General features: G+C 46.9%; 1 protein-coding gene across 12 annotated transcripts in view; it reads left to right on the forward strand.

Moving 5' to 3' along the window:
• Positions 1–14621, forward strand: part of LOC129867492 (ephrin type-B receptor 3-like) — a 120536-nt gene extending 105915 nt beyond the window's left edge. For 8 of the 12 annotated variants that reach the window (XM_055940939.1, XM_055940940.1, XM_055940942.1 and 5 more), the window contains 4 exons: positions 1243–1392; positions 2264–2463; positions 8405–8560; positions 12649–14621. In XM_055940939.1, the coding sequence (XP_055796914.1) occupies positions 1243–1392; positions 2264–2463; positions 8405–8560; positions 12649–12757 (615 nt within the window). In that variant the 3' untranslated portion in view covers positions 12758–14621. Of the gene's footprint in view, positions 1–1206; positions 1393–2263; positions 2464–8404; positions 8561–12648 lie in introns of all 12 variants that reach the window. The other 4 variants (XM_055940935.1, XM_055940938.1, XM_055940941.1 and 1 more) reach the window with 1 other exon arrangement.
• The last annotated feature ends 478 nt before the right edge of the window (positions 14622–15099 follow it).

A 15099-nucleotide genomic window follows, 5' to 3' on the forward strand; every position in this document is an offset into this window, starting at 1 on the left:
ATGTTAATTCATCAATCAAGTACAAGGGAGGAGCGAAAACCCGCAGACACTCGGCCCTCCGTGGAATGAGTTTGACACCTGTGGTCTAGGACAACTGGGGGAGTCTGGTGAGTGTCTAGGACACTGAGGGAGTCTGGTGAGTGTCTAGGACACTTGGGGAGTCTTCTGAGTGTCTAGAACACTGAGGGAGTCTGCTGAGTGTCTAGAACACTGAGGGAGTCTGCTGAGTGTCTAGGACACTGAGGGAGTCTGCTGAGTGTCTTGGACACTGGGGGAGGTTGGTGAGTGTATTGAACACTGAGGGAGTCTGCTGAGTGTCTAGGACACTGAGGGAGTCTGCTGAGTGTCTAGAACACTGAGGGAGTCTGCTGAGTGTCTAGGACACTGAGGGAGTCTGCTGAGTGTCTAGGACACTGAGGGAGGTTGGTGTGTGTCTAGGACACTGAGGGAGGTTGGTGTGTGTCTAAAACACTGAGGGAGTCTGCTGAGGGAGTCTGGCGAGTGTCTAGAACACTGAGGGAGTCTGCTTAGTGTCTTGGACACTGAGGGAGTCTGGTGTGTGTCTGGGACACTGAGGGAGGTTGGTGAGGGAGTCTGGTGAGTGTATAGAACACTGAGGGAGTCTGCTTAGTGTCTAGGACACTGAGGGAGTCTGCTTAGTGTCTTGGATACTGAGGGAGTTTGGTGTGTGTCTAGAACACTGAGGGAGTCTGCTGAGGGAGTCTGGTGATTGTCGAGAACACTGAGGGAGTCTGCTTAGTGTCTAGGACACTGAGGGAGTCTGCTTAGTGTCTAGGACACTGAGGGAGTCTGGTGTGTGTCTAGAACACTGAGGGAGTCTGCTGAGTGTCTTGGACACTGGGGGAGGTTGGTGAGTGTATTGAACACTGAGGGAGTTTGGTGAGTGTCTAGGACACTGAGGGAGTCTGCTGAGTGTCTAGAACACTGAGGGAGTCTGCTGAGTGTCTAGGACACTGAGGGAGTCTGCTTAGTGTCTAGAACAGTGAGGTATCTGGTGAGTGTCTAGACACTGAGGGAGTCTGGTGAGTGTCTAGGACTGAGGGAGTCTTTGGGAGTGTTTATTGGCATCTATGTCAAGTCTTGAATGAGTGGTAATAAATTGTGTGTGTGTGTGTCTGTGACTCTGTGTGTGTGTGTGTGTGTGTGTGTGTGTGTGTGTGTGTGTGTGTGTGACTCCATCCCCAGTATTTCACGCTCACCTACTCATTCGCATATCCACAGGGAGGCAAGATTCCGATTCGCTGGACGGCTCCCGAGGCCATTGCCTACAGGAAGTTCACCTCGGCCAGTGACGTGTGGAGCTATGGCATTGTTATGTGGGAAGTGATGTCGTACGGAGAGCGGCCATATTGGGACATGAGCAACCAGGACGTGAGTGAAACTACTTTACTTCACATTCCCCCGATTCCTAAAAAAACACCTTAACAATCTCTGAATCCCCCATTCTCTGGTTCCTTTTCCTTTTATCATCCATTGTCTTTCTTCAATCTCTCCTGCCCCCTTCCCCCCTCTCTCCCCCTCCAACTGTTCCTCCATCTCTCCTGCCCCCTTCCCCCCTCTCTCCCCCTCCAACTGTTCCTCCATCTCTCCTGCCCCCTTCCCCCCTCTCTCCTCCTCCAACCGTTCCTCCATCTCTCCTGCCCCCTTCCCCATCCCTCCTCCTCCAACCGTTTCTCCATCTCTCCTGCCCCCTTCCCCCATCCCTCCTCCTCCAACCTTTCCTCCATCTCTCCTGCCCCCTTCCCCCCTCTCTCCTCCTCCAACCGTTCCTCCATCTCTCCTGCCCCCTTCCCCCATCCCTCCTCCTCCAACCGTTTCTCCATCTCTCCTGCCCCCTTCCCCCATCCCTCCTCCTCCAACCTTTCCTCCATCTCTCCTGCCCCCTTCCCCCCTCTCTCCTCCTCCAACCGTTTCTCCATCTGTCCTGCCCCCTTCCCCCCTCGCATCTTTCCTCCATCTTTCCTCCTGCCCCCTTCTCATGCTCTCTCTTATCTTCCCCCTTCCCTTCCATCTTTGCTCCTTACGTTGTTCCCTTCTTGACTATAATCCCACCTCTCTTTCTCTTTCTACCTCCTATCCCTTCTCTTCTTACCTCCTATCCCTTCTCTGCCCAGTGATCACCCTATCCTTTGTATGCCTCTTCATTCAAACCCCTAATTCCCAAGAAAATATCTGACCCAGGTCTGATTCTAACCCACTCTTAACGCAGACCTCTCCTCTCTTCTCCTCTTCAACCCTCCAGGTTATAAACGCAGTGGAGCAGGACTACCGGCTGCCCCCGCCCATGGACTGCCCAACGGCACTGCACCAGCTCATGCTCGACTGCTGGGTCAAGGAAAGGAACCTCCGGCCTAAGTTCTCCCAGATCGTCGCAACACTGGACAAGCTCATCCGCAATGCCGCCAGCCTCAAGGTGGTCACCAGCAGCACGCACTCTTCTGGGTAAGCCTGTCAGCTATCACAACCAGTCTGCCATATCTCAGCCTAGTTAGCGGATACCTCAATCTGGTGGTAGTAGGGTTGCACAACTCCCCAAATCCACAGGTTTTCCAGAATACCTAGAACCTTGGAATATTCCATCCAGGATATCTAGAACCTTGGAATATTCCATCAAGGATATCTAGAACCTTGGAATATTCTATCCAGGATATCTAGAACCTTGGAATATTCCATCCAGGATATCTAGAACCTTTGATTATTCTATCCAGGATATCTAGAACCTTGGAATATTCCATCCAGGATATCTAGAACCTTGGAATATTCCATCCAGGATATCTAGAACCTTGGAATATTCTATCCAGGATATCTAGAACCTTGGAATATTCCATCCAGGATATCTAGAACCTTGGCATATTCCATCAAGGATATCTAGAACCTTGGAATATTCCATCCAGGATATCTAGAACCTTGGAATATTCTATCCAGGATATCTAGAACCTTGGAATATTCCATCCAGGATATCTAGAACCTTTGAATATTCTATCCAGGGTATCTAGAACCTTGGAATATTTCATCCAGGATATCTAGAAAACTTGGGAATTCTGAGAAAGTTTTGGGACCCTATGTACTGGTTTAAAGTATGTAGCCTGTATTCCATCTTACTTCAATCATACCACAGGTCCAAAGATGATGCAATCTCAATCGCACTCCAAACTGCCCTTTCCCACCTGGACAAAAGGAACACCTATGTGAGAATGCTGTTCATTGACTACAGCTAAGCGTTCAACACCATAGGACCCCAAAAAGCTCATCACTAAGCTAAGGACCCTGGGACTAAACCCCTCCCTCTGCAACTGGATCCCAGAATTCCTGACGGGTCGCCCCCAGGTGGTAAGGGTAGGCAACAACACATCTGCCATGCTGATCCTCAACACTGGGGCACCTCAGGGATTTATACTTAGTCCCCTCCTGTACTCCCTGTTCACCCACGACTGCGTGGCCAGGCACGACTCCAACACCATCCTTAAGTTAACTGATGACACAACAGTGGTAAGCCTGATCACCGACAACGATGATACAGCCTATAGGGAGGAGGTCAGAGACCTGGCAGTGTGGTGCCAGGAAAGCAACCTCTCACTCAATGTGAGCAAGACCAATGAGCTGATCGTGGACTACAGGAAAAGGAGGCCCAAACAGGCCCCCATTAACATCGACGGGGCTTTAGTGGAGCGGGTCGAGAGTTTCAAGTTCCTTGGTGTTCACATCACCAACAAACTATCATGGTCCAAACACACTAAGACAGTTGTGAAGAGGCCAACACAACACTCTTTTCCCCTCGGGAGACTGAAAAAATATGACACGGGTCCCCAGATCCTCAAAAAGTTCTACAGCTGCACCATAGAGAGCATCCTGACCTGTTGCATCACCGCCCGTTATGGCAACTGCTCGGCATCTGACCGTAAGGCGCTATAGAGGGTAGTGCGTACGGCCCAGTACATCACTGGGGCCAAGCTTCCTGACATCCAGGACCTACATACTAGGTGGTGTCAGAGGAAGGCCCAAAAAATTATCAAAGACTCCAGTCACCCAAGTCCTGGACTGTTTTCTCTGCTACCGCACGACAAGCAGTACCGGAGCGCCAAGTCTATGACTAAAAAGCTCCTGAACAGCTTCTACCCCCAAGCCATTTGACTGCTGAACAATTAATCAAATGGCCACCCAAACTTTTTACATTGACAACCCCTGCCCTTTGTTTTTACACTGCTGCTACTCGCTGTTTATTATCGATGCTTAGTTACTTTACAAATGACCTCAACTAACCTGCACCCCCGCACATTGACTTGGTACCGGACCCCCTGTATATAGCCTCGTTATTTTTATGTAATTTTCTTGTTTCTTTTTGATTTTATAATTTTTTAAAAACTTTAGTTTGTTTATAAAATATTTACATTTTTCTCTATTTCTTGAACTGCATTGTTGGTTAAGGGCTTGTAAGTAAACATTTCACGGTAAGGTCTACTACTGTTGTATTCGGCGCATGTGACAAATAAAATTTGATTTGATTAAATGCAAATGCTTAATCAACAGTAGCTCTTACAAGGCATTTGTTCGACCGATGGCTTCACAATGTCTAGCTTTTTAGCCACATTCCTCTGTTGCGTTTGTGGAAAGAGCCCGGGGGAGGGGGGTGACCTACCTTTTTGTCCCTGCTTCAGGAGAGTGTGAGGAGGAGGAATGGGGGATCTGGAGCTGTAGTTATGGCGATGGCTGGGAAGATTAAGTGAGAGTAATTAGCTAGAGTAAGAGCAAGGCAAAAAAGACGGGAACGCTTTTAATTAGCTGCTAACGAGATTTTAAACGTCCCAGCGGAGAGGTGTGCCCCCCCCCCAGCCGAGCCTAACGAGGGAGGAATGAGTGAGAGATGAGCTGCCGTGACATCCGGCATGGTGTTAGCGGTATGTAGCGGTAGCTAGGCCACGTTTGATTGGTGAGTTGTTTCAGTATTTACAGTACAGGTGTTTGTGTGTGTGCCGTTTAAGATTAGGGAGGACATTTTTTTTTATGTGCATCGCCTTATTTATATTATATTGGATCTCTGTTTATTCATACTCCATTCACTCAGCTCCATGTACCATTGGTTTAGGCTACTACATCATTTCCCTATACCCATCATGAGGTTGCTACAACCTAGCCCATGAATGAAAGTTTACAACGTAGGACAGGTCGAGAGAACATTTGTAGTAATCCAGGTGACAGACAGTAACACACTCTTGCCTGAATCTAGCTGATCTGGGGTGGAATCATTAGTCCAAACAGTTGCAAATAAAATGAGTGTTTGTACATCCCAGTTTCATTCCGTTTGCTTCCGTTTAAGAAATGTTTTACAACAGAATTGGCGGTATGAATGATAGTGTCAGTCTGTAGAACATAGAACACTGCCTGTCTGGAAAAGAACCTGTGGTTACCTAGGTTACCCTATTGGCTCACAGTAAAAAAAAAACATTTACTTTAGTCAATTTTAAAACAACATTTAAGAAAAGTACAACATGTCTGAAGATTACCTTTTCAACATCGCCTGCTCCCTAGTATTCTCACTACTCATGCCCCTTTTCATGACGACTCTAATAGCCACTGAGTGAGTGCTAACTAGTGACAGCCCATAATATTTAAGCTAGCCAAGACCAACAACACAAGCGAACGGACTGTACAGCTACAAGTAGTGAGAGGAGTTACAAATGGACAGTAAACAAGTTAAATGACCTTTGATTGAATGTTTTCCACACACCGGGCTCCCACATTCCCCATCATTCCCCCCATCTCCCACACCGAATAGCCTGAAGCCACCGGGCTCCCACATTCCCCATCATTCCCCCCATCTCCCACACCGAATAGCCTGAAGCCACCGGGCTCCCACATTTCCCATCTCCCACACCGAATAGCCTGAAGCCACCGGGCTCCCACATTCCCCACATCTCCCACACTGAATAGCCTGAAGCCACCGGGCTCTTTTCACAGGCTCCATTTTCCTACGTGGGAGCATTACGAACCGTAGGTCAGGATTTTTGACCTGGCTGCATGTACATTGAACAACAAAATGGCCCCCAATTTCTGGGCGTGGTTGAGGGGTATTCCTTATTATTAGGTGAAAACCGACTGGGACTATCACCCGCCACACACAGCTCGCTTTCAAAGCAACCATACGAACAGCATCATCACATCTACGTGCTCTCCTCCTCTCACATTTTCCCTTTACTTGTGGACTTCATTGTACAACACAACAGCTGTATGTGAATAGCCGAAAATACCGCCCCAAGCCAAACCTTCATACCATAACCACTACACACAGCCTACATCATTGTCACCATATTATCTAACGCCATAGTTCAACGTAGCTACTAGAGCTAGCGCGTTAGTAAACCTACAATCCAATCCATGTGTACAATCACGCAGTACAGTATACAGCAAGCAGTTTAGCAGATACACCGGCGGGCCCCAGTGGTAGTAAATTAATAAAACCGAAAGCTTACGTTGACTTTAAAGAATTGGAGTGTTGGATAGCCAGCTAGCTAACAGAAATATTATTCCTCTCTGTTTGAGTCATGTTGTTGAGTAGCTGCATTAGCAAAGTGAAACTAAAAGAAAAAATACATCAAAAATGGTTATCCTTCTCTCTCTCTCTATGCTGCTTCTCCTTACTTTCTTTGAAATAAATTTGCTCAAAACTGTTAATTTTTTTTCTTCAATAAATCCCGCTCCAGCCATTACCACAAGCCTATCCTCCCCAATTAGGTACCACTAACCTCCTGTGTAGGACATCCCCCAGAAGTTGTCATAATTACTGTGTAAGACTATGGAAGGGGGTGAGAACCATGAGCCTCCTAGGTTTTGTATTGAATTCAATGTACCCAGAGAAGGACGGAAAATAGCTGTCCTCCGGGCTAAACCATGGTGCTACCCTACAGAGTGCTGTTGAGGCGACTGTAGACCTTCATTGCAAAACAGTTATTTGATGACGTGAACATATTTAGTATAGTTTTATCTAAAAATAAGAACTTATTTTATGAAATAGTAGAATGGTCCCCCCTTCCTCCTCTGAGGAGCCTCCACTGGTGTGTGTGTGTGTGTGTGTGTGTGTGTGTGTGTGTGTGTGTGTGTGTGTGTGTGTGTGTGTGTGTGTGTGTGTGTGTGTGTGTGTGTGTGTGCGTGCGTGCGTGCGTGCGTGCGTGTGTGTCTCACAACTCACACTGAAGACAAACAGTTTACCAAATAGGAAACAGGTAACCAAAAACGGTCTTCCAATAGGAAACAGGTTCCGAAACAGTTTTCCAATAGGAAAAGAGGTAACCAAAAACCGTCTTCCAATAGGAAACAGCTAACGAAAACGGTCTTCCAATAGGAAACAGGTGACCAAAAACCTTGAGGAAACACCAGTTGAGGTGTTTCCGCTCAGATGTGTGCCCCTCATAACATCAGACATACTACATCTTAGCGGCCTCTCCCAGTAGAAAAACTTCTAGCCTGGTCCCAGACCTTTCCAACGACCTTAAGGAGTTGGAAAGACCAGGCTAGACAGCTTCCCCTTCAACGCAAGGCTTCAGAGAGTGGCTAACAATGGTCTATTAAGAGGGAACTATGTCTGGGGGTTAATGGCAGCTAGCCCCAACCCTCTGGGCCCTAAAGCACAGGTCTTATTAAACTTCACTCCTTCTATCCATCTGCAGCACTCACCCCTTCAATGGAGCCTCTGTAGCCACTTTTAATAACTTGCACTCTCTCTTTTCTTCACCCCCCCCCCCCCCCCTATGAATCTAATGCCATCAAACGACAAGGATCAACAGAGCAGAGAACGGACAGAGAGAGAGAGGAAAGAGAGAGAGAAAAGCGGTCCTCTTTCTACTCCCCTGTTTCTTCCTGTCCTTTTCTTACCCCCCCCCTTCATTCACCCTCGCACTCGTTCTTCCTTCTCGAACCTCCACTGCTGTTTATATAAATGGCAATGTAGCCCCCTATCTGTGACATCAATTAGGGGGTGGTTGGGTTTTTAGAGAATCTGAGGGCCTCAATGGGTTTTAACCGCTGTATACGTACACGCACACAGGCACACACACGCACATACACACATGTTGATATTACGCAAGCATCTCCATGACGTCTGGGAGACTATTGAGGGGATGTTTTTCCACCTCTGCCATATTGTGTTGCTTTGGTCGTCACGCCAAATAGAACACACGCCAATTGTGTTGTTTGCGCCAACGTCTCCGAGCCTCCAAGCCAGTCTCCAACGGTTACGTCGGGCGGCAGGGACACTTGACCTTTCACCCTACAGGGGCAGCGACGGGGGCGAGAGGGAGAGCGAGGTGGCGTTTTGGGGGGTGATGTTCCGTTGATGGTGGAGGCGAGGCGTGACCTTAACCCTCTTTCTCTCTTTTGTCTCCCCCTGTAGGGCGTCGCAGCCCCTGCTCGACCGATGTGTCCCTGACTACACCACCTTCACCACCGTGGGAGACTGGCTGGACGCAATCAAGATGAGCCGCTACGGTGACAATTTCCTCAACGCCGGATTTGCCTCCTTCGACCTCGTGGCCCAAATGACAGCAGAGTGAGTGAAGAAAAAGTCGATTCAGATAGTTGAGGTCAAACGGGGTCATTGTCACGGACAGACAGTAGAGTTATTGGTTCGGGGGGGGGGGGGGGTGGAAATCTGGTTGGCTGTCTGCAGTGTAAATTAGGTCAGAGTTGGTTTCAGAGAAATTCCTGATACACTTCGAATTGTGGTACATAATGGAGGCTGTAGTGTTCCCTGACCCTAACCCAAGACTGTAGTTTCCACTGACCCTAACCCAAGGCTGTAGTTTCCACTGACCCTAACCCAAGGCTGTAGTTTCCACTGACCCTAACCCAAGGCTGTAGTTTCCACTGACCCTAACCCAAGGCTGTAGTTTCCACTGACCCTAACCCAAGGCTGTAGTTTCCACTGACCCTAACACAAGGCTGTAGTTTCCACTGACCCTAACCCAAGGCTGTAGTTTCCACTGACCCTAACCCAAGGCTGTAGTTTCCACTGACCCTAACCCAAGGCTGTAGTTTCCACTGACCCTAACCCAAGGCTGTAGTTTCCACTGACCCTAACCCAAGGCTCTAGTTTTCACTGACCCTAACCCAAGGCTGTAGTTTCCACTGACCCTAACCCAAGGCTGTAGTTTCCACTGTGTTCACTGTGATTTGAGTGAGAGACCATCAGGGATAAGATGACACTACTCCAGAGCTTGACCCTGAGTGACAATACAAGACAAGAAAAAGCACAACTTCTAGAGGCTCTTCCTCTTCCTGGAGAGAATTAATGGAGTGTAGCAAGGACCAATCGCAGAGGGTTTAAAGTAATAGGTAATCAGGAAGGGACCAATAAAAGGGCTCCATTCTGGAGCAGACACAACATAACAGGAAGGGTGCAACGTACTCTTCCTCCCTAGTGCACGTTACCTCACGACACCATCCCTTTCAGCACTAAGGACGTATAGTTGACCCAGAATTCGATCGCATTCGTAAAAGAATGCAACGTTATGAAAACAATTTTTTTTACGATAAAAAATTCAAATGAAAAGTTTCTCATTGTACAAGTCCTGGTAGTCCCTCCCCTGTTTCAGTCTGTTTTCTTCCACTTAAGGCCTAATGAACACAACCCTGATTTCAGAGCCAGGTTGGCACGCTATTTATGTAACAGGAAATGTGTGTCAAAGAGGTCATGGAAATAGGGTCAGTTATGATCAAATAAAGGAATTAGGATAATAATGATTAATATATCATCCTCGTTAGGTGGATAATAAGGGGATGGATGTGGAGGTGATTTGTTTCAATTTGTCAGGCTGACAGGTGTGCTGTACAGTGGCTCCCTCTCCTACCCATAATGGCTAGTAATTCCTCTAATGGTGGTTCATTTATCATCATTTTATCCTCCGTCGCTGGAGTGATGAGGGATTGCGAAGGGAACAAAAACACAATTTATTTATGCGAAATTGCTGCCATGGACAGTGCTCTATTTTTGAGACTGTGTGTGTGTGTGTGTTTGCAAATGGAGAGGACGACGGAAACGTGCAGACAAGCAGAGGGCATAGTGTCTGTGAAAGAGATGGAGTTTGTGTGTGTCTGTGTGTGTGTGTGCGTGTCTTTGTCTGTGTGAGTGGAGAGTATGCAGACCGGCGCAAGGGTCCTCGTTGTTCGCTAATCGTTCCTCCAGACGTCGACCGTGGTTTGCTCTTTCCTTCGTTATCGGCATTGGGAAAACAAAACGAAATAGAGGGAAAAGAGAGTCCTTGTGATATTCTTCCTAACAATCCGGTACATGAGGCCTTTTTGAGTTAAACCAACATCACTGAGACGATTAGATTACACCGTCTGACTGACGCCGGCCAAACAGGTGCAGCTTTTTTTCAGAACAGGCATTCTTCAACTGTTCTTTAATAAGGCTTCTGTATGAGTGTCAGCATTTTCATATTTCCTCCCATTGCATCTCACATTTAGGAGTGAATGCTCCATGTCCTCTGTTCAACTACGAAACAGACAATTAGATGTTTTTCAGAGCTGACCTGAATGGTCAAAAGACCAATTAGGGGGGGGATCTGTATTTGGCTGCCTGTCTAAACGCAGCCTTAGAGAAACAGACCGTTTAGAAGACTGTTAAGACAAGTCAACATGGGCGACTGCGATTGATTGATTCAAATGATGGATTGCTGACTGTTCTCTTTGAGTCTTGTCTTTCAAGATTGCTTTGCCATCACTGACTGTGTAGACTAAATGATTCACCATGAAATGACCAACCACTTCACTCACTGACTGTGTAGACTAAATGATTCACCATGAAATGACCAACCAGTTGACTCACTGAATGTGTAGACTAAATGATTCACCGTGAAATGACCAACCAGTTGACTCACTGACTGTGTAGACTAAATGATTCACCATGAAATGACCAACCAGTTGACTCACTGACTGTGTAGACTAAATGATTCACCATGAAATGACCAACCAGTTGACTCACTGACTGTCACACTAGTCTATTATATCATTAAGGGATTAGCTACAGACTGAGTGGTTGACCCGCTGACGGACTCGTTGACTCACTGACTGAGTAGTTGACCCGCTGACGGACTGGTTGACTCGCTGACGGACTAGTTGACTCACTGACTGAGTAGTTGACCCGCTGACGGACTGGTTGACTCGCTGACAGACTCGTTGACTCGCTGACTGAGTAGTTGACTCGCTGACTGACTGGTTGACTCGCTGACGGACTCGTTGACTCACTGACTGAGTAGTTGACTCGCTGACTGACTGGTTGACTCGCTGACGGACTCGTTGAATCACTGACTGAGTAGTTGACTCGCTGACTGACTGGTTGACTCGCTGACGGACTGGTTGACTCGCTGACAGAGTAGTTGACTCGCCGACTGACTGGTTGACTCGCTGACGGACTGGTTGACTCACTGACTGAGTAGTTGACTCGCTGACAGAGTAGTTGACTCGCCGACTGACTGGTTGACTCGTTGTCTGACTATTTGACTCGTTGTCTGACTAGTTGACTCGCTGACAGAGTGGTTGACTCGCCGACTGAGTAGTTGACTCGCTGACTGACTGGTTGACTCGCTGACTGACTGGTTGACTCGCTGACAGAGTGGTTGACTCGCTGACTGACTGGTTGACTCGCTGACTGACTGGTTGACTCGCTGACAGAGTAGTTGACTCACTGACTGACTGGTTGACTCGCTGACGGACTCGTTGAATCACTGACTGAGTAGTTGACTCGCCGACTGACTGGTTGACTCGTTGTCTGACTATTTGACTCGTTGTCTGACTAGTTGACTCGCTGAAAGACTGATTGACTCGTTGTCTGACTAGTTGACTCGCTGACAGAGTGGTTGACTCGCCGACTGAGTGGTTGACTCGCCGACTGAGTGGTTGACTCGCTGACAGAGTGGTTGACTCGCCGACTGACAGTCTGCTGCAGGAATGACTGATGAAGGACATCCTCTCCTTGGTTCCTTATTAATAACTAACTGACTGACCGTCTGGCTGACTGGTAGACAGGTTTTAGTGTTGGCCCACAGTAGCGGAAATCACTGTTTAAACATTAACCTCCCCTCCCCTCCCCATTAACCCCCCCCTCTCGTCCACCTGCCAGGATATTGAAGTATGTTACATCTGGCCCAGGTATCGGTGCACTGAGGAGTGTCACCATTTTGTTGTCATGACCTTAGGAAGTCATTGTATTAGTGTACACAGAGACCTGTTCATCTTCCACTGTTCCCGCAGGGTCCAACTGTATGTCCTCTAATGTAAACATTTCGGGAAGCCTATTGGGAAGCCTATTGGGAAGCCTATTGGGAAGCCTATTGGGAAGCCTATTGGGAAGCCTTTTGGGAAGCCTATTGGGAAGCCTTTTGGGAAGCCTTTTGGGAAGCCTATTGAGAAGCCTATTGGGAAGCCTAGTGGGAAGCCTAGTGGGAAGCCTAGTGGGAAGCCTAGTGGGAAGCCTATTGGGAAGCCTAGTGGGAAGCCTAGTGGGAAGCCTATTGGGAAGCCTATGTCTTAATGTTTGATACAGCATAACATCTTCAAGACTATGACTTATGATTCTATTACTGTTTATGTCTGACCCACCTCTCCCTCCCTCTCTCTCTTCTTCACTCTACTCAGAGATCTTCTTCGGATAGGAGTGACATTGGCAGGCCACCAGAAGAAGATTCTAGGCAGCATTCAGGACATGAGACTACAGATGAACCAAACACTGCCTGTCCAGGTCTGAGATGGACCAACCAGAGAGACAGGACAGGAAGGAGAGGAACTGTGCCAGAGAGAGCAAACGGGAAACCCTAGCTGCCTGACCATCTCAGCCAATCAGATGAAGACAAACCTGGCTTGCAGTGCCTCGAAGGGACTAGACGTTGTTGCTTCTTCTTCTGTCTTCCACGCCAATGTTTCCTGTTGTGTTCTACGTTATTAGTCCCACGTTTTGACAAGGTTTAGCTGAATGATTTTTGTAAAAAAAAAAAAAAAACAGTTTCTAAAGAGAAGAAACGGAAACCCATAATCCCATGTGTGCCTCACTTGGTCCAGTGTGGGGTGATCGTTTGCATGCGCGCGTGTGTTTTCGTGAGGATGGCTGGGACTCAACCCCTTCCCACCCCACCCATCTCCTTGTATCCTGAACTTGGTCATCCTCCTGTGAAAACCCATCTCCTTGAACCTTGAACCTTGACCCTAACATCTGTCGGACAGCCCCCCTGACAGACATTAAAGTTGGAAGTGGACGAACATTGTTTGAGTTTAAAAATACAGAAAAAAGCTGAAAAAGTGAACAAGCGTTCACACGCAAAAAAATGAAGTGTTTGGACACGATAGATGAAATCCTTCCCATGCTACAACTTGTGTGTGTGTGTGTGTGTGTGTGTGTGTGTGTGTGTGTTATTCCCCATCTTCATATTGAAGGTGTATTATTATAAACAAGGCCACTGAGAAGGACGTGGAAGAGAAGTGTAAAGGGTGAAAGGTCAGAAGATCACCAGAGGTCAAATGAGAGCATCTGAGATGGCCGCACTAGTTTGGCCTAAAAAGTCTCCGACAGACCTCTTTCTAAGACGTAGGGGAGAACATTGGCTCATATGCCTCATCAACTGTGTCTGTCCTACTATAATAATTGTTGTCTATTTGTTTTTATCAGCCCTCCATTTAGATTTTCTGTTCCATAGTTATTGGGGTTTGTGTTTCAAGATAGTACTTCCTGTTTGGCTGGTCAGAGTTTAGTACTTCTTGTTGGCTGGTCAGAGCTAAGTACTTCCTGTTGGACTCTTTCTGTGATGTCGGGGAGCTCGGCGAGGACTGTGGCAACATACCGGCCTTTTGTGTGTTGAGTGTGTTTGTGTGTGTGTGTTTATGAATGCGAGAGTGTAACAAGTTACACACACATACTGTACAATGCAGCTTCAGCTATATCCCCACTGTGGAGAATTAGCGCATGAACTGAACAGTGACAAGGAGCAACAATTATATGGGAAACAGTTACGCTTTATTCTGTGGACAAACTGTTCATGTTTTTTATTTTATTGAAATACAAAATGTTTGGAAATATACACTATATGCATCCACAATAGAGCAGACACACGTAACTTTCTTTTTACATTTATCTGGATGTTAAATTAATCCAAAAAACTCGAGTTTAATTTCTCTACTTCCACCCACTGTATTTATTTCTCTCCCCACTTGGACAAACAGGCCATTTGAACTGTGGACTCATTCTAAAGAATGATGAAAAGGATTCCAAGAGGATTCCAAGAGGAGTTCAAAGAGGAGTTCAAAGAGGATTCCAAGAGGAGTTCCAAGAGGATTCCAAGAGGATTCCAAGAGGATTCCGAGAGGATTCCGAGAGGATTCCGAGAGGATTCCGAGAGGATTCCGGGAGGATTCCAAGAGGATTCCAAGAGGAGTTCCAAGAGGATCCAAGAGGATTCCAAGAGGATTCCAAAAGGTGTTCCGAGAGGATTCAGTAAATGAATTAATGATTATAAAAACAAAAAAAAGCATATAAAATTGGATATTGTATTTTTGTTGTTGTTCTAAACAGCCTGTACATGTTTTGTAACAAAAATAAGATAAATTACATGAAAACAAAATGAAGTTTGATCAACTGGGAAAATGTTATTGTGAGATTGATCATTTGATTCCAAGTTAAATGAGCAGATAGAGGGAGACTATTTGGAGAGAGCAGATAGAGAGAATGCAGATAGATAGAGAGAGCATATTTATATAGAGAGAAGATTAAGACAGCAGACAAAGAGAGCAGGGAGCAGAGAGAGAGAGAGCAGATAGAGAACAGCGAGAGAGCAGATAGAGAGCAGAGAGAGAGCAGATAGAGAGCAGTTAGATAGCGATCAGGTAGAGAGAGAGCAGATATAGAGAGAGCAGATGGATAGAGAGGGCAGCTAGAGAGAGAGCAGATAGAGAGAGTGAGCAGATAGAAAGATGACAGAACGAGAGAGCAGATAGAGAGGGCAGCTAGAGAGAGAGCAGATAGAGAGATGACAGAGCGAGAGAGCAGATAGAGAGAGAGCTGATAGAGAGCAGATAGATAGAGAGAAGATAGACTGAGTG

The sequence above is a fragment of the Salvelinus fontinalis genome, chromosome 12 (assembly GCF_029448725.1).
Source record: "Salvelinus fontinalis isolate EN_2023a chromosome 12, ASM2944872v1, whole genome shotgun sequence".
Lineage (NCBI taxonomy): Eukaryota > Metazoa > Chordata > Actinopteri > Salmoniformes > Salmonidae > Salvelinus > Salvelinus fontinalis.